At 32.4% G+C, this 23,972-nt stretch overlaps 2 protein-coding genes across 2 annotated transcripts in view; both read right to left on the bottom strand.

Moving 5' to 3' along the window:
• Nucleotides 1-14,072, bottom strand: part of LOC126726727 (probable LRR receptor-like serine/threonine-protein kinase At1g56140) — a 97,328-nt gene extending 83,256 nt beyond the window's left edge. The window contains exon 1 of the mRNA XM_050432076.1: nucleotides 13,939-14,072. The gene's annotated coding sequence lies outside the window, so the exon portion shown is untranslated. The remainder of the gene's footprint in view (nucleotides 1-13,938) is intronic.
• Nucleotides 1-23,972, bottom strand: part of LOC126726728 (probable LRR receptor-like serine/threonine-protein kinase At1g56130) — a 111,617-nt gene that overhangs the window by 1,758 nt on the left and 85,887 nt on the right. Inside the window, exons 2-22 of the mRNA XM_050432078.1 lie at nucleotides 13,939-14,074; nucleotides 12,484-12,661; nucleotides 11,334-11,405; nucleotides 11,095-11,166; nucleotides 10,123-10,194; nucleotides 9,509-9,580; nucleotides 9,344-9,415; nucleotides 9,178-9,249; nucleotides 8,954-9,025; nucleotides 8,803-8,874; nucleotides 8,614-8,685; nucleotides 8,444-8,515; nucleotides 8,149-8,217; nucleotides 6,079-6,147; nucleotides 5,350-5,394; nucleotides 5,151-5,212; nucleotides 3,491-3,861; nucleotides 3,131-3,326; nucleotides 2,879-3,040; nucleotides 2,382-2,500; nucleotides 1,767-1,977 (exon numbers count right to left, since the gene is read on the bottom strand). Coding sequence (XP_050288035.1) covers nucleotides 1,767-1,977; nucleotides 2,382-2,500; nucleotides 2,879-3,040; nucleotides 3,131-3,326; nucleotides 3,491-3,861; nucleotides 5,151-5,212; nucleotides 5,350-5,394; nucleotides 6,079-6,147; nucleotides 8,149-8,217; nucleotides 8,444-8,515; nucleotides 8,614-8,685; nucleotides 8,803-8,874; nucleotides 8,954-9,025; nucleotides 9,178-9,249; nucleotides 9,344-9,415; nucleotides 9,509-9,580; nucleotides 10,123-10,194; nucleotides 11,095-11,166; nucleotides 11,334-11,405; nucleotides 12,484-12,661; nucleotides 13,939-14,074 — 2,338 coding nt within the window. The remainder of the gene's footprint in view (nucleotides 1-1,766; nucleotides 1,978-2,381; nucleotides 2,501-2,878; nucleotides 3,041-3,130; nucleotides 3,327-3,490; nucleotides 3,862-5,150; nucleotides 5,213-5,349; nucleotides 5,395-6,078; nucleotides 6,148-8,148; nucleotides 8,218-8,443; nucleotides 8,516-8,613; nucleotides 8,686-8,802; nucleotides 8,875-8,953; nucleotides 9,026-9,177; nucleotides 9,250-9,343; nucleotides 9,416-9,508; nucleotides 9,581-10,122; nucleotides 10,195-11,094; nucleotides 11,167-11,333; nucleotides 11,406-12,483; nucleotides 12,662-13,938; nucleotides 14,075-23,972) is intronic.

Here is a 23,972-nt window from a genome sequence, read left to right as displayed (position 1 = left end):
AATCCTTTGCACATAACTAAACCGTCTCAAGTGACTCCCTCTCATCTTTTCATCAAATTTTCCTCTATTTTAAAGCAAATTTCTTCATTTTAAATACCATTTTTCTTTTTATTTCCAGTTATTCATCTTAATATTCTCATTTAAACTACAATAATTTTATAAACATGTTACTTCTTAATATCCTAACATTTAGTACCACGAATCATAGTTTGTATTATAATAGTCTTATAAATTTTTTCCTTTAACTTAATAAGTACTCTACGATCACACAATTTTTCTAATGTGCTTCTCCACTTCCTTCACCTTGCTTTCATATATCCTATGATTCATATCATCTTCAAACTCTCCACCCTTATGAATTGTGGATCTAAGATATCAAAGGCACTAACTCTTTGGTATCTCTTGACCCTCAAGTCTTAGAACTTATGAACTTTATTTATATTGTTACCAAACAAACATTCTATGTACTTCAATTTTTTTTGATAGGTTGTACTTCAATTTTTCTTAGTAGAAATCCTTTATATTCTAAAACATCTCTTTAAATTTCTAATTTGACATTGATTCCACATTCAGTTCATCCACTAAAACTATATCATTTGCAAAAGCATAAATCAGAGGATTTCATGTTGAATTGATTTGGTGAACTCCTATAGCCAACACAAAGAGATATGGATTTAATATTTATCCTCGATGCAAACCTATAAGGATAGGAAACTTACTTATGATGTCTTTCTTTGTTCTCTTTCTAGTTAAAACTTTGTCATATATATCCTTAGTCAACTTAATATACATAAAAGTAACTCTTTTTTTCCCTTAAAAATCACCACATAAACTCTTCAAATAACCTATCATATGATTTCTCTAGGTCAATAAAACCTATATGGGGATCTTTACCAACTTCTTTATATCTTTCCTTTAGATGTTTATGTAAGAAAATAGTAGGCATAAAACCAAATTGATAATTTGATATTGTTGTTTTGTGACTTAATCTATATTCAATCACACTCTCCCAAATTTTTTGCCACCACCAAAAGAAAAGCACTACTCACATCTATGTTATGCCCCAAAAGGCCTAGTGTAGTCACAATTGAGACTTATGATAGTTTTCATAAAACCCACAACCCAGTATACGCCTTATATGGGACTCAACACACTTTGCTATTCAATATCAACCTAGGGCATCACAAGATCCTCCACCTTAATCCATAACGTTCTCGTCCAAGCCCACTTTGTGGGGGCAATGTCTCTGAGCTCAACAAGAGGTTACCAAGTTGGCTTTAAAATTATTTGTAACCACTTGAAAAAAAAAAAAGTGCTTGCCCCATCTACTCTATATCCCAAAAAGACTAGTCTAGTCACTATTGCTCTAATACAATGTTAAATTACCTATTAAAAAATGGTAAATTTAATCATTTAACCACATAATTTTAACACTCCCCCTCACATGTGAGCTTAAATGTCTACAACAAAATATATTTTCAGTGACGAATATATTTTGAGTGACGAAAGTTTTCGTCACTAAATGTCCAATATGGGGGATTTTGAATGGGAGGTAGAGTGGAGGAGACAAGGATCAAACTTAGGACCTCCTAAGTTGATACCATTAAATTACCAATTCTCCCAAAAACTTAAGCTATTAGGAGAGTGTGGATTTAATAATTAAACTTCATAATTCTAACAATAATTAAATATTTCTAATAATTGAATGAATGATGATTTTATGGGCGGCATGGAAGGTGTGAAATGAGTATAAAGTATGTTCCTACCAAACAGTGCCTGATCAAGGCTTCCGTTTTCAAGATATTCATAAACAAGAAGGCGCCTTTCTCCCTCAATGCAACATCCATATAGTTTCACAAGGTTACGATGTTGCACAGCAGATATGGTAGAAATTTCAGTTACAAATTGTCTCTTCCCTTGGTGAGATGCCACTGATAATTGCTTCACAGCTACAATCCTCCCATCATATAGTGTGCCCTATGAAGTAAAAATCAGTGACAGGAAAAGTGAAATTCAGGGTTTTATTTGGTTCAAAAATGGGAATGTTGGTATGTTCCTTGAACATTGCACTACTCCTTTATTCTTTTAAGAAACTTTGATAAATAGCATGACAAGACTTTATTACTGACTATAGCTAAAATGTTAAAGATAGCCAATTACATAAAATTCTTAAGAAAAATGTCGTTTTCAGTACACAAAGCTCCCACTTTTTTTTAAGCCTTTGGAAACATAAATATATATATTTTTTAAAGAAATTATTTTCTTAAAAGAATATTTTAGTTGCTTTTAGTATCATTTAGGTGAAGATTTTGCTACTTAGTTTTGTCATCAAACGTAATGTCAAGTGTCTATCCAACATTACATACAATAATGTACTTTACCTTGAAAACAGGTCCAAATCCTCCCTCCCCTAACTTTTTTGAAGGGTTGAAGTCATTGGTCGCACTTCTCAGCTCAGCATAACTGAAAGTGTTTGGTCGGGGGCCTACTCCAAGAAGCTCTGCAGGTTCAAGCAAGAGAGGATCTATTTATATATTTTGAAGAATTTGATTTTTCTTTTGAGGTGTTGGGGGGGGGGGGGGGGGGGGGGGGGGGGGTGGTGGGGGGGGATGTTGGTAACATAGGATTTCAATTTAATGATATTAATTATGTAGAAAATTTCAGCTAGACCCTTATTCCCTTTCATGAAAAGGATCCAAATCATTATCCAAGCAATAAGAGTACTGATACTTTTCTAACAACTACTCTAGGATTTAGCCTTTCAAATATCAAAGAGTAACTTGAATTTTAACCAAAAGTGAGTGGTACAGAGTCCATTAGAGTTTATTTCTTAGGCTGTATTTCACCAGTACCTCCACTACTGCTGTTATGTTCTTACCGTCCTCATTATTGTGCTGTGGTTTTCTCTTCATGTAGAGAACTGCAAATATGAAAATCAAGCTCACGACTCCAACAGGGACTGCAATTCCTACAATCAAACCCAACCTGCTTTTCTTTCCTCGATTGCTTGGTGGAATCTCAGTAACATTAGATACAAAATCTGAGCAATTATTTATCAGTAGTAATTAGCAGTAAATAATCATGTTAAAAACATCACAAATCAATTCATAAATCATATCATAGACATTACCTGAAACAACATGAATGGCTGAAATTAGTGGCCCGTAATAACCTTGTACAGGTATGCAACAGGTTCCCTTACCAGCCCAAAATAGATGAATTTCAAGATAATTCTCTGACACATTAGCCCTAAAATTCTTCCGAATTGCTCTCTTCACCCCACCTGCCTCCTTTGATATGTCAAAGTCCTTCAATTCTCGACGACCCTGGAAAAGAAATTATAGGAGAATGTTATAATTATTATTGAATGAATTAAAATGGAACACTATGCAAATAAATAGAAATTGTATTATAGAAACTCTACGGAAGGAGGTAATGATCTTTAGTCAAAGAATGGAATATCATTTTCTCTAAAGCAATCTATAGCCACCTGAATGTAGATATTGAATACACGCCTCCCTCGACTCTTCCAAGTTTGAGTGCTATCATCAAAACCAGTTTCCGCAAAAAACAAGCTGACATTATAAATACCATTAACAAGACCTAGGCCATAGTATCTAAGTGATCCTGGGGAAATCCTTGAAGTTCGGTAAAGTTCTGGGGTGTTAGTTGCAATGACTTGTGCCGAAGTGTTTTGAACATAACTATTATTTTCAAACGACCCCACATTGCTGACTGCCCATTTTTTTGTATCAGTTACATCATACCATGCTGCACCATAGAGTGCTGAGTTTTCAGCCTCGTACAGTATACCCTCAACAAGCATCTCTGGGCCACCACACTTGATTGAAAAGTTTGCATCTGTGGAATCATTATGATTGCACTCGTCATGATAGAAAATTAAAACTTCAAAAATAAAAGATCCACACTGAAGCTTTTAGATTATGCAACCAATTTCACTTACTGATGTTTTCCCAAAAGAAGCTAATACAAATTTCTGTTCAGAATAAACATATTCAGGTTGATTTTGGCTTGGAAGAGTGTGATTATATAAGACCAATTTCACTTACTGATGTTTTCCCAAAAGAAGCCAATACAAATTTCTGTCCAGAATAAATATATTCAGGTTAATTTTGGCTTGGAAGAGTGTCATTATATAAGTTACATGCCAATGCAATATATTTTACCTTTCATTTCCAAGTATAATTGAAATTCATAAAGTAGGCACCATACATTAACCATTCAGGTCATCAGGGTAAAATTAATAGTTGCAGAAAGCAACAACTCTCTCTCTCTCTCTCTTCTAATACACACAAGCATGTATAAAATAAGAGGGTATTGCTTCTGTCCATCCTCTAGTTGGCTTTATAAAAGATGAAGGCTCAAGTTTGTAAAATTTCTGGCTTTCCAAGTTGTAGCAAAGTTCATGCATACTTCTTTTGTCAATAACCATCTGAGTATTAGATCATTTAATCTTAAAAGGAGTTGTACTGAGTACAGCTCAGAGCTGCCACCAAGCCAAATTTCAGTATGACTTTTTTGTTCCTTTTTTGACATCTATAGAATTAACATAAGCTAGCCTGCCTTCTTACTTCAAGTTTCTCATTGTGACAAGAACACAAATGTGTTTCATCCCCTTAGCAATTTTATTTATGATATAAAGGAAGTATCAATAGAAAAATAATACCTGAGATGCAGCGCAATTTTCCTTAACTTGATATTAAATTAAATCATAAATAACTAAAGGGGTAACCTATGGCAAACTACCCTATCAAGATTAACAGGGTCTGACCCACTATCTGCTATCATAATGTCAGGTTTTGTAATAATTCGGCCAATCAACAAATCAAAGGAAACTCTTAAAAGGGGAAGGATGAATTAGATTATTCTTGCCTTTTTCAAAAAAAATGAACATAATTTTTTAGCTTATACATGAAATACCATTTATTGTTCAAATATTGTTTGGCTACACAATACTCAAGAAAATTGGAAGATGTCTATTTTTTTATGGTTGTAGATTAATTTGATACAGTTTGATTTGAATCTATATATGATCCCACCATCCTATGGGAAAATACCGGGGCCCATCAATCATGATAGGCTGTGCCTTGTCATATCCCATAACAAAGTATAAGAAAGAAATAACTTACAAAGTGGAGAGTTCCTATTGCATGGGAAATTTCTTTGGAGGCAATTCAGTCCTGGCATAACACTGCAAACACAGATCTGAATTAACAAATTTCATGAAAGAATTCATTCAACTAAAGATGTGAAATGGTAATCACTTTCTTTCTCATGCCTAGTTTTGGACTTTGTTAAAAGAGGGTGAGAGGAGGAACCACAGCTCACCTGTCGTTTGATTTGTCAAATACGAAGTTGTTTGCCACCAAATTCCTACATAATTTTATCCAATGATCCTTTGTCACTATCACAATTGATACTTATTATTAGAGATGATATATAGGATAATAAATTAAAACATTGGTACAGCAAATATTTACAAATGAGCATTGGCTCCTGAAGTCATCGTTCTTCAAAAATCAGTAGTTAACACCCATTGAGGTATAGTGAAGAGCATTGTTAGGGTTCTCATAAAATAAGGGAACACAGTTAACCAAGTAATAGAAGAGGCATAAAGATTTATTAGCGTTTGACATGACCTTAAAATAAAAAAGAAAAAGAAAAGAATTATGCAAGATGGGCTATACCTAATATAGTTTCCACCATCTTTGTCAAACTAGTTAACATGATGTTTATTTTTTATTTTCTTTTCTTATTTTTAAAATGGAGCATTAGAAGTTTTCTTTTGAGGTAGCAAATCATCATTTCCAGAAGCTCTAGTATAGATAGACACCCATAGAATGAAAGAAACCAAGTTCAAGTTTCTAACCGGTTTTATTAATATTCTTTAAATTACTATGGCTGGAATAAATTAATTTGATTCTTCAATTATATTCATGTAGCATATACTAAAATAAATCAATTAAGTTTATGTCAATAGCACCTGGTGTTCATACCTAGGTGTTAAATTCAGAAAAAAATATGAAAGAAAAGAGTACTATCACTTAAGATACATACAGTTTTAAGTTTGAGGGTGTGGTTACCCATGGGGGAAATTCTCCAGACAGATGATTGTAGGACAAATCTCTGCACACAAAGGAATGTGAAAAGTATTGAGAAGAGACATAATGCACCCACCCCCCCAAAAAAAAAAAAAATCAGAATAAGAAATCTACAAAGCAACTAGACTGTTTTATCAATTGGTCGCATGCCAAATGCAAAACATTCTGATTTGGACACTTTATTGCATGAAATTTAGAAGATACCATACAAAGTAAAAATGTTTCTTCTTCTTCTTCTCTTTTTTGCCCCTTGATCAATTTAATTTAAGAATTATGCAAACTTGAAATGATAATAACAGCAATTAATTAATTAATTAATTAATTAATATTTTTAGGTATATTTTACATATTTTATTTGTAGTTAGGCAATAAAAATAAAGAAAGAAAAGAAAGTAGAATACTAGAATATGACAATACTATTATTTAAGCAAAAAAAAAAGGGGCATTTTCTCCATTTTATAGGGAAAGGGAACTTTCTCCATTGTTAGGGTTATATTCACCGAAGTCCATGTGTGGGATTAGGCCCATTGTACCATTCCTAGTGTAATTTTTCTACTTGTCCTTAAGGTTAGCAGTTGTATGGATCTTAACTAGTGAAGGAAGAATTGGAGTAATTCGAGGTAGTTGTGGACTCCCAAGAGAAGGTAGAGAAAGTTTAGGGAGAACTAGCTTATCATTAACATAATGAGCAAGTACAAATACATGATTCTATTTATACTTGAGATCTTGGTATTTTTTAAGCAAGATTATCTCTAAATAACTTCTAATCAACTGACCAATTGTAACAAAGTGCTCTAACTACTACCTTAATGAAATTCAATCTTTAGCTTCCTACTTGCCTATTTCCCTCACACGTCATGATTCTCACACATAATTCCTACACATGATGCTACTTTCACACGCTTACACACATAATTTTGGCTGTTGACTTGCTTGTACAAGACATATGGGTTGGGGTTGCTTTGCAAGCATAGCACAAGGCCCTTACTAGGCTCCCAAGATATCCCTCCCTTTGAAAAGCACCTTGCCCACAAGGTGAGGCAATTGGAGCTACAAGGTATGGAATAACTCTCATGTAACATAATCTGCATGAGTGCCTTGAGTTGACAAGCACCTCTATTGCAACCTTGTTGCCCAGCTTGGTCACTATTCTTTGTAAGATTTCTTTGGGTTCAGGAGAGAGATCCCCCTCTTTGTTAACTTGAGGATATGTTGACAAAGGAGTGGTATGTAATTTTACCAATTTTGGCCTGAGGTAGATACTTGAAAGACTAGATGGATTTGAAATTCAAAGGAATCCTTTGAAGGATCTAAATGGAACAAAGTACATCGGTAACAGCTTCAAATGGCTTCGAAGTCCCAAATATTTTTGTCTGTAAGGAAGTCTCAAGAACAACCAATCATCCACTGAGTATTCTTAACTAATTATGTGTTTGTCAGCTTGTATAGTCATTCTTTCTTGGGCAGCTACAAGATTGTTTTTGAGAATAGAAAAGATCTGCTCCTATGTCTTCAACCATCTATAATTTGCTCATACTAGGTATGTGGTCTATGAGCCAAGGGGTGGAAATTGGAAACCCATATAGGGCTTCAAAGGGAGTCTTGATGGTGGTTTGAAAATTGCTGTTATTCCAATATTCTGCCAAGGGCAACCAATCTGACTACTTTTTAGGCTTGTAACAAGTATAGGATCTCAAGTAATGCTACTCTACCTAGTTGACCATTTCAGTTAGCCATCTTTCCAAGGATGAATATTGTTAAAAGATACTAAAATACTCACTCACACACACAATCACACAGATTTGCTTGAAATGAAAACGATACACATGCTGAGGAGATTCACTTGAAACATAAAAAATAAACAAGAATAATGTTAAAGCATACTGAAAAACTAGAAGGGTTAACATTAAATATTTAAGATGACATTATTATAATCTCATTGGAACCTAAGAATAATGTTAAATTATATTGAAAGGGAAAACATTAAGAGATTAAGATGACGTATCATTATGTTATGAGAACTTACACATTCAGAAGTTCTAATTCCGTCTTTAGGCTAGGAAGTGTTCCAGAGAGACTATTGTTTCCAAGAAACCTAACCATTTTGATGAGTGTAAGAGAAAGCACAGGAGAATTAAAAACATAAGTCCACAATGATAACAAAAGAGGGCATAGATCAAGATCTTCAAGCAATGGGGACAAAGTGCTCAGCCCTGGCTTAGGTGGTAGAGGGGCAGGTTGGGTGTAGGTCTTTAGTTTGTAACTTTGAATCCTTCTGTTGCAAGAAGAAAGGAAAAACAAGAAGGCAATGGCATACTTACAAGAATTTGAGAGAACTTATACTGAACAAACCACTTGGTATTTCACCTGTTAGGTTGTTGAAACTCAAATCCCTGAAAAAGTAAGTGATAAATTGAGAGAAATAAATAGAACAGAAAGAAGTCTCAGAAATCAGTCAGAATTTAAGGTTTGACTGTCCATTGGAACTTACAATATTTTTAACATTTTGTATTCTCCAATATCAGATGGAATATTTCCAGTAATCAATGCATTTCTTAGAACTCTATGAGAGAAATAACAATGGATAATTAGTGCATAGGTGAATGAGTTTAGATTGTATATTTGGTAAAAAAAAACAACGTTGGATGGCATGAGCGAATGGCAGGGTAAGTTAACTTACACTTCAGTCAAGTTCGTCAAATTTTTAATAAAGTCAAGGGAGGAGCTCACATTGTATATATCACTGATTCGCCTACACGTATACACAAACATTATGAAACTAGTCATGTTGAGAGAGACAGAGATTACAATAATTTGAAAAATATACTCACAAACTTTTCAATGAGGTCAAGTTAGAAAAACTGGATGGTATTGGACCTTCAAAAGAGTTTCCTTGAATTCTCCTACAAAAACATTTAACCAGCTTATCAACAGTTGTATTATAGTAGCCATACTTCTCTGCTTTGGAGGAATGCATAGAAATCTAGAGATGACTAAAATTTATCATCCATGTAAAATACATTTGAAGATGAAACCAGAAACTTTGATGGCTTACAGTTGTATTAGCTTTGTCCAGTTTCCAATGAAGTCTGGTATCCTTCCAGTGAAAGGACTGTCTGACGCCCACCTGAAACCCAAGCATATCTATTGTAAGCTATGCTCATGATAAAAATCTTCATTTACATGAGTAGAATAAATAAATAAAGTGATGTCCTCTTAACATGAATTGCATGTTTTTAAGGTTGGCAAATGTCGAAGGGATTTCACCACCCAATCCACAACTGTCAATGAAACTGCAAAATTCACAAGCCAATATGATTTAGACATTGCAATTTGACACACTCTTGCATATGATTAAACAGAAGTAAAAGAACGTTAGAACTTACATTCGCTCAAGTTTGACCAAATTACCCAGTTCTGGAGGAAGTGTTCCTGAGAAATTATTCGAACCAAAAGACCTACATGGTATATATCCGGAGAATTTATATGTCAAAGAAATCATCAAAATTCATATGGCAACTTCTGATTAACATTCAAGAGCTTTTTCAATCATATCAAAAAATTCATATGGTGTACCTTTTGGACAATGAGCCTATTATCATATCAAAAAATTCACAATTATAATCTAGATCACTTGAATATTTATGTAACTCTTAACATTTCTAGCAAAGCACAATTTGGATAGGAATAATAAAGTGACAACTCAGATAGGGTAGCTAGTATCCAGGCCCAGAGTGCTACCTTTTAGGAATTTTCAGGTAAGTCATTACCAATGACAACAAGTAGTATTTTTTGCAAAATGAAACCGTTCTAAAACTCACTTTTACTTTCTATTATATTATTTGCAAGATTTTAAAATGAATCTTCATTCCATAGAATTCAGAGAAGCAATTAACTTCCATCAAAATAAGGCCTTGCCTTTACAAAACAAAACTTTTGATTAATGCTTTCTTTTCACAGAATAATTGATTTTTCACTGTAGGGTGCTTTCGTGTCTTACAGCATATTTAGCTCCTTCAGGTTTCCAAGCTCCTTTGGGATGGTCCCATAGAACAAATTGTGGGGAATTGACCTAAAATGATAAAAATAAATAAATCTAGGAATCAACAACCAGATATTCTCAGCAATTATACTTTTATAATTTACCCACTAGTATTGATCAATTATTTCTATAAATAACATCACATTATATTTATATGGAAGTATCAAAAGGCATAATTAAGAAAATGAAATAATTGTTAAAATGAACAAATAGTAAACAGATTATAACTGGAAAGGACAAACGAATTTTGGTATGAAAAATGTCCAAGACAGCAAACGTTGCTGGCTTAATGTGTAACTGTCTAAGGTAGCAATAGCAGTGCTAAGGCATGATAATTCTTGTTCCATGTAATGTTTCACCTTTTTGAAGCAAGGGTAATAGAGGATTTGAGGAGCCTTGATAATTAATTGAATATCAACGCATGTTAGGCATGCATTATGCATGTTCCTGTGCTGCTTGCGACGTGGATTTGAGGAGCCTTGATAATTACTTGAATTTTTTGTTGTGAAGATTCATATTATTTGAAATTCATTTGCTGGGGAAACTCTCTCTATATTCTATAAACCCTTTTCGTAATGCAGAAGGCCTTTGAAAATTAGATATGAGCTAATTCTCCTCTTAACAACTATTAAAATAAAATAGAAGGCTAGGTTTAGGCCTTTCATTTTATCCACTCTCTCCATCCACATGATGGGTACTTTCATTCATCCACGACACAAGCAAAGGTTCTACCAAACCAAAATGATTCAAGGACAGATAGTTTATATTGCACTTAACAAGTTGGAGATGTTTTACATATTTTTACTGAATATATCTTTTTGTTACCTTAGTCACTGAAGAAACATGAACCTACGCTAATAGATGACAAGCATAAAGTCAAATATTTGCTTCAAAGTTTGAACTATATATATGCCTTCTTTCAATACTTACAAATACTGCAATGCAGATAAATTTCCAATAAAGGTTGGCAAGGGGCCCGTGAAGAAATTTTCATCAATGATCCTACAGATGTAGAACAAAATTATCATCTTTAAATCTGAATCTCTCATTCAAATTAAAATTTTAACAATCTAATAAACAATAAGTTTCTTTCCTCACCTTAAAAAAGACAAATAGAAAAAATGAGTTAACTATCATAAATCAAATGCAGAGAGTGAAGAAATCCGTACAAGAAGGTAAGAAATTTCAAAGCCACAAGTTCTTCGGGAATCACTCCTCGTTTGTTCAAGGAAAACACTCTCCTGGAAAAATATAAGAACAGCTAGCTTGCAATAAGTAAAGAAAATGATATGTATTCAAAAAGATATGTTAAGGTTAGTATGTGATAGACTACCACTTATTCCAAAAGCTTATTGATTGAAAAATGGTGAATTTAATCACTTCACCATTATCCTAACAATCCCATCATGCGCCAAGAGATTTATGGCTCATTGACTCTATCAATTCTCTCTCATGAGGAGAAGTTGGGTTCAAATCCCCCCTCTCCCACTTGTTATAAGCCATAAAACCCCCTTACATATGGGCTCAAAATTGCCTTCAATAAATAGGATCCAACATATTGAATAACTTTTAAATGCAAGGTAGAGTGAGACAAGACTCAAATTCAAGAGTATCCATTCTGATACCATAGTAAACTACCCTTTGTCCCACAAAAGTTTAAAGTGGTAGTAAAATGTGAATTAAATCCCTTATAATACTAAGGAGGAGAGTTGGGCCTAAGAAGAAATGAGGAATGAAAGTAGGGCACTATGTATCTATTAGGACTTAGGAGACATGTCTCCACTCTCCAATGTTGAGTGAGAATCTCTTGAGGTGTAACATTATGGATGGGCGATGGCACCCAAACATTTTTTCATGGCCTCTCTAAGAGAATTGAATATGTTTTAGCTTTCCAGGAACTGAAATTGTAGTGATATATCTCAAGGGGTCAACATGGAAAGAGACAATATACTCCACAAACTACTTTTGGAGTTTGAGTAAATCTTAATTCTTAACTACCCATATATGTGAATCTCAAATGGAAAAATGGAGTCCGTTTCCGTGGTTGCACTATAACAAATAACTGTTAATTGTCCATGAATGGAAGTTTGGATTAGAGAAATAGGCACAATACTACGAGATGAGAACACATGTCTAAAACTTGGGACTTTTCTGCATCATGTGGGGTCCATTACACTTTTTTTTGGCTGAAGTGAGGTCCATTACACTAGAACATTAGACCCCAGGCTAGTTTATGGATGGAATTTGGTGATTAAAATGCAAACTTCTAGTATTTATTCTCTTTTGATGTTCTATTATTAGGGAGAGTTAGAGGCATACAATTTTGTAATATGGCAGATGGTGCCACTGCTGTAGGTACAGTTGCATTTGATAGATGGGTTATTGATTGGATCCTCAAAATCAGTTTCATTTACAGCTCTACACGGATCTTCACTTATGTTCCACAATGCCTCTGCTTGTGCATCCCATTGTTGGAATATTGAGTTCAATGCCCTCACTGTAACACAACCCTCAATATCATCACATCACCGTCACATACTCAAATGATATGACCAGAATATAAAGATGTTCTTGATTCCAAAATACACTTTGATATAAAACAAAATTCAAATTCAAAATTTCTTGCAAAAGGACCTAACCAAATCCAGTATATAATATATGGCCAAGGTCCAAGATCTTTTCTCTTATATTTTTGGGAATTAGATTGTTATGTAGCCCAAGGCCCAAATCCGAATATAACTATAGATGGCCATGGCCCAGTACCCTTTTTTTTTTTTTTTTCCTATGTAACCCAAGATCTATTTTGGATAATCTTTAAGGCTAAAGCACGTTAAACATTTCACCAAAACAACAGTTTTAAAAGTCTCCTATCATAACTATAGACCACTAGCAGTCACTAATCTCTGACCAACATTCTTTCCGAAATTCTCATCAATCATACACTTTCCGAATCCCATTACTGTGGGACCACCTTAGTTCGCTCCACTCTCAACCATGTGAGTCCCACCCTTCACCGTACAACCTCCCCCAAATCCAACCGTCCCTCCGCCAAATGGGCCCCACGCCTGCTCGGCAGATCCCAAATTTTTCACAGCGGTACCTCATCAACACCGAAAGCTGGGTGGGCCCATCTTCTTCTACTGCAGCAATGAGGGAGACATCGAATGGTTCGCCGAAAACACCGGCGAACCGTTTAGTGCATAATTCTTCACTAAATTAATATGGGCAATAATGGCGGGTCACTTCTACTTCTACTGCGGCAGCGGTTTTTAATTTTGCTAAAATCTTGTAAAATTCCATTTAGTGCATAATTCTTCAGTTAATTAGTATGATTTTTGTAGTGACTAAAAATAAGGAAAGTGGTCGTTTATATCCTTATGATTTCATACACTTTGTCCTCCAAAAGTTATAATTATAAACTTCATTCAATTTAAATTAAATTAATACATTCTGGTAAATTAATAAAGTCATAACATATAAATTGATACATTTTGCTCGGAGTTTTTGAGAAAAGAAAAAAGTTGATGCAATTAAAGTAACAAATAATTGATGATGTGATATCAAGTTAGCACCAAAATATATCAATCAAATTAAAACTATCAATCTCTAGTGGTGTGCTTGCTTTACTGCAATTTCATATTGAGCCAACTCTATACAGATTTGGTTTATTACAATTCATATATACAGATTTGAGAGGTTCATATCAGTATATTGAAATGAACTGAAGAATTTATTAAAAAATATACACACACAGAGAGAGAGAGAGAGTAGTACCTTCAGAAGGGTCTGTGGTTGCAGTTTGGGCGTTTGAGATGTCAAACGATACTAGGAAGAAGAACAAGAGACAGTAACCATAAGCAAATATTGAAGATGACTGTGGCTTCACTTTCATATTCATCTTCAGAGCTTCCTATTTTACATGGAAAAATGAAGTAGATCTTTTTTTTTTTTTTTTTTTTTTTTTTTTTTTGATGAAAAAGTAGATCTAGATATATAAAACACTTTCAGTTACATATATCTTAAGAGTAGTAGCAATGACCAATGGTGCTTAAACACTATATCCCATGTGACATGACAAATTAAATTTATTGTTCAACTTCGAAGTATTTGGCCACGTGTCAAGCAGTGAACCAAAAACAAAACCAATGAATAGTGATAGCCATTGTGTGTATGGATTACATGCCTATCGTGTTGTGTTTTCATCATTCTCAGTTATAATTAAAATTGTATCTTGTTATCAAAAAAAAAAAAAAAAAAAAAAAAAAATCTATCTTGAAAACATAGTTTTTATAATTGGGTCCTCTTAATAGGTGTTTTTATGTCATGGTTAATAAATCATATTATAAAAGTTTTAACACTACTTTCCTGTGAAATGTAAAAAATTGTCAGAAAAATTAATTATTTTATTATTTTCTAATGAAATTTTTCTAAAAATAATTCCTTAATCAATATCGGGGATTTGTTAACATTTTTCTTTATAATTTGTGGGTACAACCTAGGATGCATGGATATGAACATGGGTATAGATATGGGTATAGGTACAACATAGCAATATAAGTAATTTTTGAAAAAATTTAACATGAAATGGTAGGTACGACATCAATATGACACAGGTATAACATGGATGTAGCACCCTAAATGTAATGTACATGTATCTTAATGTACAACTAGTTGTATGTATGCAATAATAATTAATATAATATATATATATGAGATAAGTTTAAGTTACACATTTTTTATATCATAAATTTCTAAGAGATCTAACGGTTGAAAAGAATATCATTAAATATTTTTACTTTTTACCTTATTACTAGGATTACCTAATTAATACTAACATTCTCTCTCCCCTTATTTATTATTACTTTCAAAATATCAATTTAATTTAGAATAATACTATACATACATTGCAAATCATTACTTACTTTAATTTAAGAGACCAAATAGGCTAAAAAAAATACACAAAGGACAAGATAGGCCCACGTTCAGATTCCTTTTAGCCGACAAAATTTTTTCATATAAATTATAATAATACTTTTTTTTCTCTCAATAAAATAAAACTATCTTAATTAATTAATTAAATAACCCTATTAGATGGCACTTTCATCACCGTTACCGTAACAATTTACTTTGTATGGAGGAACAAAGCATGAGCAAAGATAATAATTTTTCACCATTGTTACATTTGCAATGCAAAAACTTTTAAAAAGCAACCGATTACTTTTGTGTTCAATACTTCAATTATATACATAATTGTATAATTTTATTTCAAATAATTTAATTTCATCACTATTTAATTTCTCTTTTAGGATGAATCATTTGAAAAACAAGTTATTGAAAATGGCATGTGTCCTAAAAGAGAAATTAAATAGTGATGAAATTAAATTATTCGAAATAAAATTTATACAATTATGTATATGATTGAAGTATTGATCACAACAGTAATCTACTATTTTTTAAAAGTTTTCGCATTGCAAATGTAACAATAGTTAAAAATTATTATCTCTGCTCATGCTTTGTCCCTCCATATAAAGTAAATTGTTATGTTAATGGTGATGAAAGTGCCACCTAACAGGGTTATTTAATTAATTAATTAAGAGTAGTTTTATTTTATTGTGCAAAAAAAAAGTATTATTCTAATTTATATGAAAAAGTTTTGTCAGCTAAGGAATATGAACGTGGGCTTATCTTGTCTTTTGTGTATTTTTTTTAGCTTATTTGGTCTCTTAAATTAAAGTATGCAATGATTTGCAATGAATGAATAGTATTATTCTAAATTAAATTGATATATTGAAAGCAATAGTAAATAAGGAGAGGGAGAATGTTAGTATTAATTAGATAAGACTATTAATAAGGTAAAAAATAATAATATTTAGGATACGTTTGATATATTGAATGAGGATTAGGACAGGAATTGTAATCTTTATTACTAGTATGTAATGTAATAACTAAACATATTCATTAGTTTGGTTATGAGTTATAACATTAGAATGAAACTTAACATTTATTTTAGGAAATATCTTACTCATACAATTATATCTCCTTAAAAATTGTTATTTTTAAATTTAAGCGAGATATGTGTTATTTTTTATGATTTTTTATTTTTATAATTGTTAAATGTATATGGAAAGTTTGTTTATTTGGAAATATATTAAGTTTTAAAATTATTGTACTTACTAAGGAATAACTTATACAACCTTTTAAAGAGGAATAGTTATTCCTCATTTTGAAAAATAGCTATTCATAAGGAATAATTATTCCTTGTAATAAAAACTTGGTGTAAATACTCTTTTAGTCCCTACATTTTAGGGTCATTTCTATTTTGGTCCCTACAATTTCATTTTACCACTTTTAGCTCCTAAACCAACTAACCGTGACATTTAAGTCCTTACCATCACCCAACTAACAGAAAAAACTGACATGGCAAACGGAATGCACTGTTGACACAATAAATATTAACATGGCGAATAAAATAATAATAAAAAATTTTATTTATTATTTAATAAATGCCAAGTCAGCATAAAATAATAAAAAAAGATATTTTCATGTTTTTTTTTTAATTCTTTTAAAATAAAATAAGATAATTAAATTAAAAAAAAATTATTTCTTCCATTATTTATTTCTGAAGAACATGTTCATGTTCCTTGGGTTCATCCCCAGGAATTTTCTTGAGAAACAAACACACAAAAAAACCCAAAAAATTCAGCTCAAAAAAGAAATCATAAATCTCAAAGCCCTCATTTTCAACCCCAGCAAAATCATCAAATCCCCAAGCCATAAGCCTAGAAAGTTCAAAACTAGAAAATCATCAAATCCCAAAAGCCACAACCCACACTCCTTCAATCACCAAACTGACATTGAACCTAGAACCCAACCAGGACAACTTCATCACCACAAAACCTAGAACCTAGCAACCTAGAACCTAGCAACCACTTCAACAACTTCGTCCTTTCGCACACCTTCTCCGCCACTGTAGGCTTCACCTCCACCAGATTCTCCACCGTCGTGGGTATGCTATACACTGCAACCATCTCATCGGGATAGGAATCGTTCAACCACTGTAGATTCTGAACAAGCAACTCGAGCACATTGTTCTCCACCAGTGCGTCAACCAAAACCCTAGCCGGTTCAAATGGAGATTCAAAATCGAAGGAATCGCATTGAGATTAACGAGATCCGGATATAGCTCGTATAATAATTACGTTCCACGAGCTGCATCACCAAGTGGCCCAAATGGTGCTAAGATGCTGTGTTTCACCTAATAATAATTGAACAACTGCAGAATTGCAAAGCCACACATATATAAATATCCACCATTGACTTCACTTTGTAGTAGCAAAGCCACACATCAATAAATATCCACCATTGACTTCGTACCACAATTTACTGTGCAAATGAGATTGAAAACTATCTTAAAAATCTTGTCCCAAATATATATTCCCTCCGTCCCACTTTTTTTGTTTTTTATTCCATTTTGAGATGTCTCAAAATATTGTCATATTTCTAAAGATAAAAGTCATTAATTTACTAATGTTCCTATTATAACCCTATTAATTTACTAATTCAATTTTTTGATAAATTTTTTTAAAGGTAGTTTTGGAAACTTATACATTTTTAAAAGGTAGACAAGATAATAAATGATGTTTCCTTAAAAAGTTGGACTTTTCAAACAAAACAAAAAAAAGTGAGATAGAGGGAGTACAATTTACCTTTTATTTTTCTTTTTGGAGAAACAATGACAATGCTGTTGGTGAATACTTCTAAGAGAACACCATTAATTTGGTGAATACTCTTATGCATTTCATGTCAGTGATAAAATAATTTCATCCAGCGAAAATTTGGAAATTGTTAACTTATTTTATTTTTTGAAATTGATGGTACGTACATCAATTACAATCAATTATTTTATCAATTAATGACAAATTGTGTTATGGTAGAAGGAGAGATAGAAAATTGTCATAAAATGATAAAACCTAAGAATTTTAAAGATTTAACTTTTTACTAAAAAAATTGAATAAAATTAATTCTTTTGGTTTTATTCTCATTTTTAATAGTATCACATTTATTTTCATAAAAGTAGGAACCTCTCTTGAATATTAGAATATGAATATTCTGACACATTTTTTTCTTTCAAGAGAAATGAACGAATAAAATTTTAGGAGGGCCAAGTTAAGAATATATATATATATATTATTTTTCTAAAGGGAAAAAAAAAATCTCAAGATTTTAGAGGTGTGGCAATGCAACTCGATTTTCTTGTTCTTTTCCTATCAGAGTACCATTTTGACACGAATGGGTAAATTTACAATAAAAAAGCAATTTATATATAATTTCGATGATGAAAATGAATGGTCAATTTTTTCCCAAAAAAATAAGAAAATAAAATGACTAGTCGAATAATCAAATTAAATTTATAGCAATTTTTTTTTTTTGAGCACAGTGCTTTAATTATGCGTTGAACCATGCCACCAGTTTCACACAGTACACATTTAAAATTAAATAATACTATATTTTATATATTACACATTAATAATATATTTAAAAAAATAAAAGAAATCCGACAGTTCTTTTACACCAAGCTTTTTTCTTTTTCCTTTTTTTTTATTATATATATATGAAATGAATTCTCTAATTAAAACGTTATATTTGTGTGATTATCATTATCCCTATTTTGACCATTTGAATTTGAAAAAAGTTGATGAAAAAATATGCTATATTGCAGAATATAGGTAAGTTGGTTTTCACGATGACTTTATAGAATTCAATTAGTTCAACTGGTAAAGTTTCTGATGATTGAATAACAGATTTGAAGTTCAATTTTTTTTTCTACACTTAAAACCAATTGGAAAGTTGAAACTCTTTTTTAAAAATCTTCATAGGATTTAAGCTCAATGTTTCTTAGGTGAAGGAAATAATAAAAATTTTTAATTAAATAGCTTTTCCTATAATTGAAAATGAAAATTCAAAGTTGGTGAAAAATTAAAGACTTCTAAGTTTTAACCCTTTTCAACGTTTTCGTTTCATGAAAAGTTTTCACTCATACTCTAACAGAAGTAAACAAGTAAACGTAGACCATATATTTAATCATATATATATATATATATATAGAACCTTTGATACCAAAAGAAATGAGACAAAAAATTAGTAACAGGAATTTAGAACCTTTCTATTTTTCAATTAAAAACTGTTTAATTATTTATTTTTCATATTTTCAATTGAAGAATGAACTTTTACTAGATCAACTTGCTAAAAAGGCTTGTTCCAAGAAATTAAGATGGTCAAATCAGGGAACCCACAAGCCACAAAACTTTGATTAGATAGCTATTCCCTACCTACCGCCAACTTTGAAGTTTGAAGACCCAATGCCACTTCTATTTTGATGGCTAAAATCATTGGGCGGTTCATAGTACTCTCCTCGAATTATCTAATCCTAGAGGACCAATGTGTGCATCTCCCAAGTTCCAATCACAACTTGGGTTATTAGCTAAAAAGGCTTGTTCCAAGAAATCAAGATGGCCAAATCAGGGAACCCACAAGCCACAAAACTTTGATTAGATAGCTATTCCCTACCTACCGCCAACTTTGAAGTTTGAAGACCCAATGCCACTTCTATTTTGATGGCTAAAATCATTGGATGGTTCATAGTACTCTCCTCGAATTATCTAATCCTAGAGGACCAATGTGTGCATCTCCCAAGTTCCAATCACAACTTGGGTTATTAGCGTGAATATTGCCTCCAAAGTCCAGACTATCTGCATTAGTGGGTGTAATGCCCCCAAATCATAAATAATAAAAATCTATTCAATCTAAATAATCCATAAAAGATAGGTGAAAATCACATTTTAGTTCCTATATTTTCTTGCGATTCTCACTTTGGTCCCTATTTTTTATTTTCACCGTTTTTAGTTCCTATTTAGAAAAAGCGCCTTTCATTTTAGTCCTTTCTGTCAATCTTCTAACGGTAAAATCCTACGTGACAGATGAAACTATTAAAATAATAATAAAAATTTTATTTTGGAATTAAAAAATGTCACGTCAGCATCTAAATTAAAAAATTAATTTATTAATTTTAACTAATAAAAAAATTAAAAACGGAATTAAAAACCAAAAATCACATTAATTGAGATTTAAGTGTGTATTGAACAAGAACAACAATAACACAAACCCAGTTCTAAGAACACAAAAACAAAAATTAAAATCCAAAAATTAAAAATCTCAAAATCACCATTTTCTCAAACCCAGCAAAATCATCAAATCCTAAAACCCCGTACCAAATCAATCCAAAAATACAACACAACCAATCCAAACAAAAAAATCATAAACTCAGAAAAACCCATCTCAAGCAAGTTGAACCCAGTAAACCCACCTCAAGCAAGTTAGATTTTAATTAAACAGAGCCTCACATCAAACCCACTTCACTCACATCCTCCATAGCTGATACAACTCCAAGCAAGACCTCAAAGCCTACACTACCCACTTCCACGATATTTAAGAGTATAAGGTCCAACGTCCATCATGCGATTGAAATGGCTATGAACCTTGTGATTATCCCTGCCATTTTGGTCCAAAAGCGCGAGCTCAAAGAGCGCCCTAACATTGGTACCCTCACTCACCAACGCAATGAAGAGTGATACATAGGCGGCGTCATCCTCATCGCTCTTGCCATCAGGGTAGAAGTAGATGGCCCAGGCGTAGCCGTCGACAATGAAGGTATTGGAGCGTAGCCGTCGACGATGAAGGTATTGGAAGCGATGAACTTTCTGACCCCCATGACTTTCGCTAAGGAGTACCCATTGACCTTGAACTTGTGGGTCCCAACTACTGTGTTGGTACACAAGGTTGACAACAATGAAGAGGTTGACAGAGAAGGCGACAGTTGGGACACAAACGACGTCGTCGAAGGTTTCAGATAGAAGTCTTTATGGTTTATGATTGTGTTGTATTTTTGGATTGATTTGATACTTTGGGGCTTTAGGATTTGAAGATTTTGCTGGGTTTGAGAAAATGGTGATTTTGAGATTTTTAATTTTTGGATTTTAATATCTGGGTTTGTGTTCTTATTGTTCTTGTTCAAGACACACTTAGATATCAATTCATGTGATTTTTGGTTTTTAATTCTGTTTTTAATTTTTTTTATTTAGTTAAAATTAATAAATTAAATTTTTTTTTTTAATTTAGATACTGACGTGGCATTTTTTAATGCCAAAATAAAATTTATTATTATTATTTTAATAGTTTTATCTATCATGTAGGACTTTGCCGTTAGGGCGTTGACGGAAAAGACTACAATGAAAGGCGTTTTTCTAAATAGGGTCTAAAAGTGGTGAAAATAAAATAAATAAAAAGATAGGGACTAAAGTGGGAATCTTGTGAAAATTTAGGGATGAAAATGTGGTTTCCGCCTAAAAAATATTAAATAATAGCAAACAACAACCTAAAATCTCATCACAAATGTCAGAGTTCTAATCCACCAAAGATAAAACATCCTTAAAATAATTCTCCAGCATAATGTTTGATGTCATAAAAATAATAATAAAATCCTCAGTTCCACAAAATACTTCGTAACCGTTGTCTTCCAAGAATCTCTACTCCAATAATCCTCTAATGTGTCTGTAAGGGTAAATAAAGAGGGATGAGATAACTCAATAAGTGGAATTCACTAACATTGGAATGTGGGAACAAACCTTTCAAATAAATAATTTTTACAACAATTCATAACTTGTAACTCATCAATATTTTATCATCAAATACTTCATATATATATATATATATATATATATGTTTTTATATTGTGATCCATCATAATAAATATATCAATACCATCATATAAACAATTTCCTAGGCTTTTCTTGTGGTCAACGTTTACATCACGTTGACAGGGTTGTGCTATCCCCTTTTAGGATTAGAACCTCCTTTTCATCCATTTTACTTAAGGATAGCTCCTTTGAAACCTAAAGGTGCACTTCCTTGCTAAGGAGCTTCCTTTTTGGATCCTCAATAGTATACTCCTTTGCTAAGGAGCTATCAAATGTGCATTATCCCCTTTTCTAGGACCGTCCCTTGCTAAGGACTAGCTACAGTATGATTGTCCCTTGCTAAGAATTAAATACAATACTGAGCTTTTAATCATGACTTGCCATAGGTTTTTAAAACATATTCAATATGCTCACAAAAATAATCTATTCATAATTCTAAAAAATATAAAGATATATTCACACATACAAGTTTAAATAAATTTAGGTTGTCTCATAAGTTTTTCATAAAACGAATAGTCAATGTGCACATCAAACATTTATAAAATATCAATTTATATATATAATATCAAAATATTTCTTTAATATGAAATAGTTTAATAATCAACACTGTTTTGGGAAAACCCCCAAAATTAGTAAACACCACTTACCTCTTATTTGCAAAACTATGAAATCAACCACCCTTGAGTCACACTAAATCAGTAGAATTAGAACCTACCAACACCAAAAATATGTTCATCAATACAAGAATTTCCCACTTAAAATCAATTTTCACACTTGAATAGTTTAATCTATCAATATTAAAGCCTACGGAGATGTTAGATTCTCTGTGCCACTCTAATTTTGGTACTAGGGCTGCCTTATAATTCAAACTATATGTAGGGCCTAGTTTTGCTCAAATTTCTTTTCCCTTTCGACTACCCAATTTCATTCCTAGTTAGTGGACGTTTTCTTTGCTAATATAGAAAGACAATGAAAGCAATATTTGATGTCATCAGGAAGGGTATAAGAAATATCTAGATATTTTCTTTGTTGGAAATTTCTTGTTTTAAGAAGGCATCTCAATCTGCTAGTGGCTGAAAGGTTAAGACTATATCTGACAATGAAGATAGGGGAAAACAAAAGGGCTATATGCATCATTCTTACTCCAATATAATAACAATTACAAGTCATCTTCTCCATTAATATTAGGATAGATGGAGATTGACAGGTCAAACATATGCCTAGAAGTCCTTTTTCTTTTAATATATGGATAGGTTAAGTTTTATAAAGTGATGCCTATTATCCTATTAGCTACTAAAGTAATTTCAAGCACAGCTCTTTCCTGCAAATGTGGGACAAGTCTAGCCATTGAATATTCAACTCCCTAAATTTAGAGCTAAAGAAAACCATACCTACAGCAGTCTCACGTTTAGCCGCAAAGTAGAAAAAAAAAAGTTGTTCAACCGTGTGTTGCGGCTAAAACAAAAGAAAATCTTATAAATAAACATATATATATATATATATATATATATATATATATACGCGTGTAACTTAAGAGGTAAAAGGCTAGGGTTTTTAAAAGCTTATCAAGGCCCATATATTTACTTATGCCACCCCACTTGGGCTTCATATTCCATAGTAATTATCTTATTTTTAATATCTTAGGCCCAAATCAATTAATTCCATTTAATTGTGGGCCTCCTTTTTAATTTATGTATAAGAATTAAATTGGTATCAAAATTATGGGGTGTTACATCCTTCCCCCCTTAAAAAATTTCGTCCTCAAAATTATACATACCTTCGCTAATGAACAACTCTAGATAATTTGATTTCATCTCATCTTCTTGCTCCCAAGATGCCTCCTCCACTGTGTGATTCTTCCAAAGGACCTTAACCAATGATATGATCTTGGTGCGTAGCACTTGATCCTTGTGGTCAAGAATTTGGATTGGAACTTCCTCATAAGTCAAGTTGTCTTTGATCTTGAGTGGCTCATAGTTCAAAACATGTGAAGGATCTGGGATGTACTTCCTCTGCATGGAAACATGAAACACATTATGCACTCTTGCAAGTGTA

Source organism: Quercus robur, chromosome 5, assembly GCF_932294415.1.
Source record: "Quercus robur chromosome 5, dhQueRobu3.1, whole genome shotgun sequence".
NCBI lineage: Eukaryota > Viridiplantae > Streptophyta > Magnoliopsida > Fagales > Fagaceae > Quercus > Quercus robur.
This window is presented reverse-complemented; position numbering and strand designations above follow the sequence as displayed.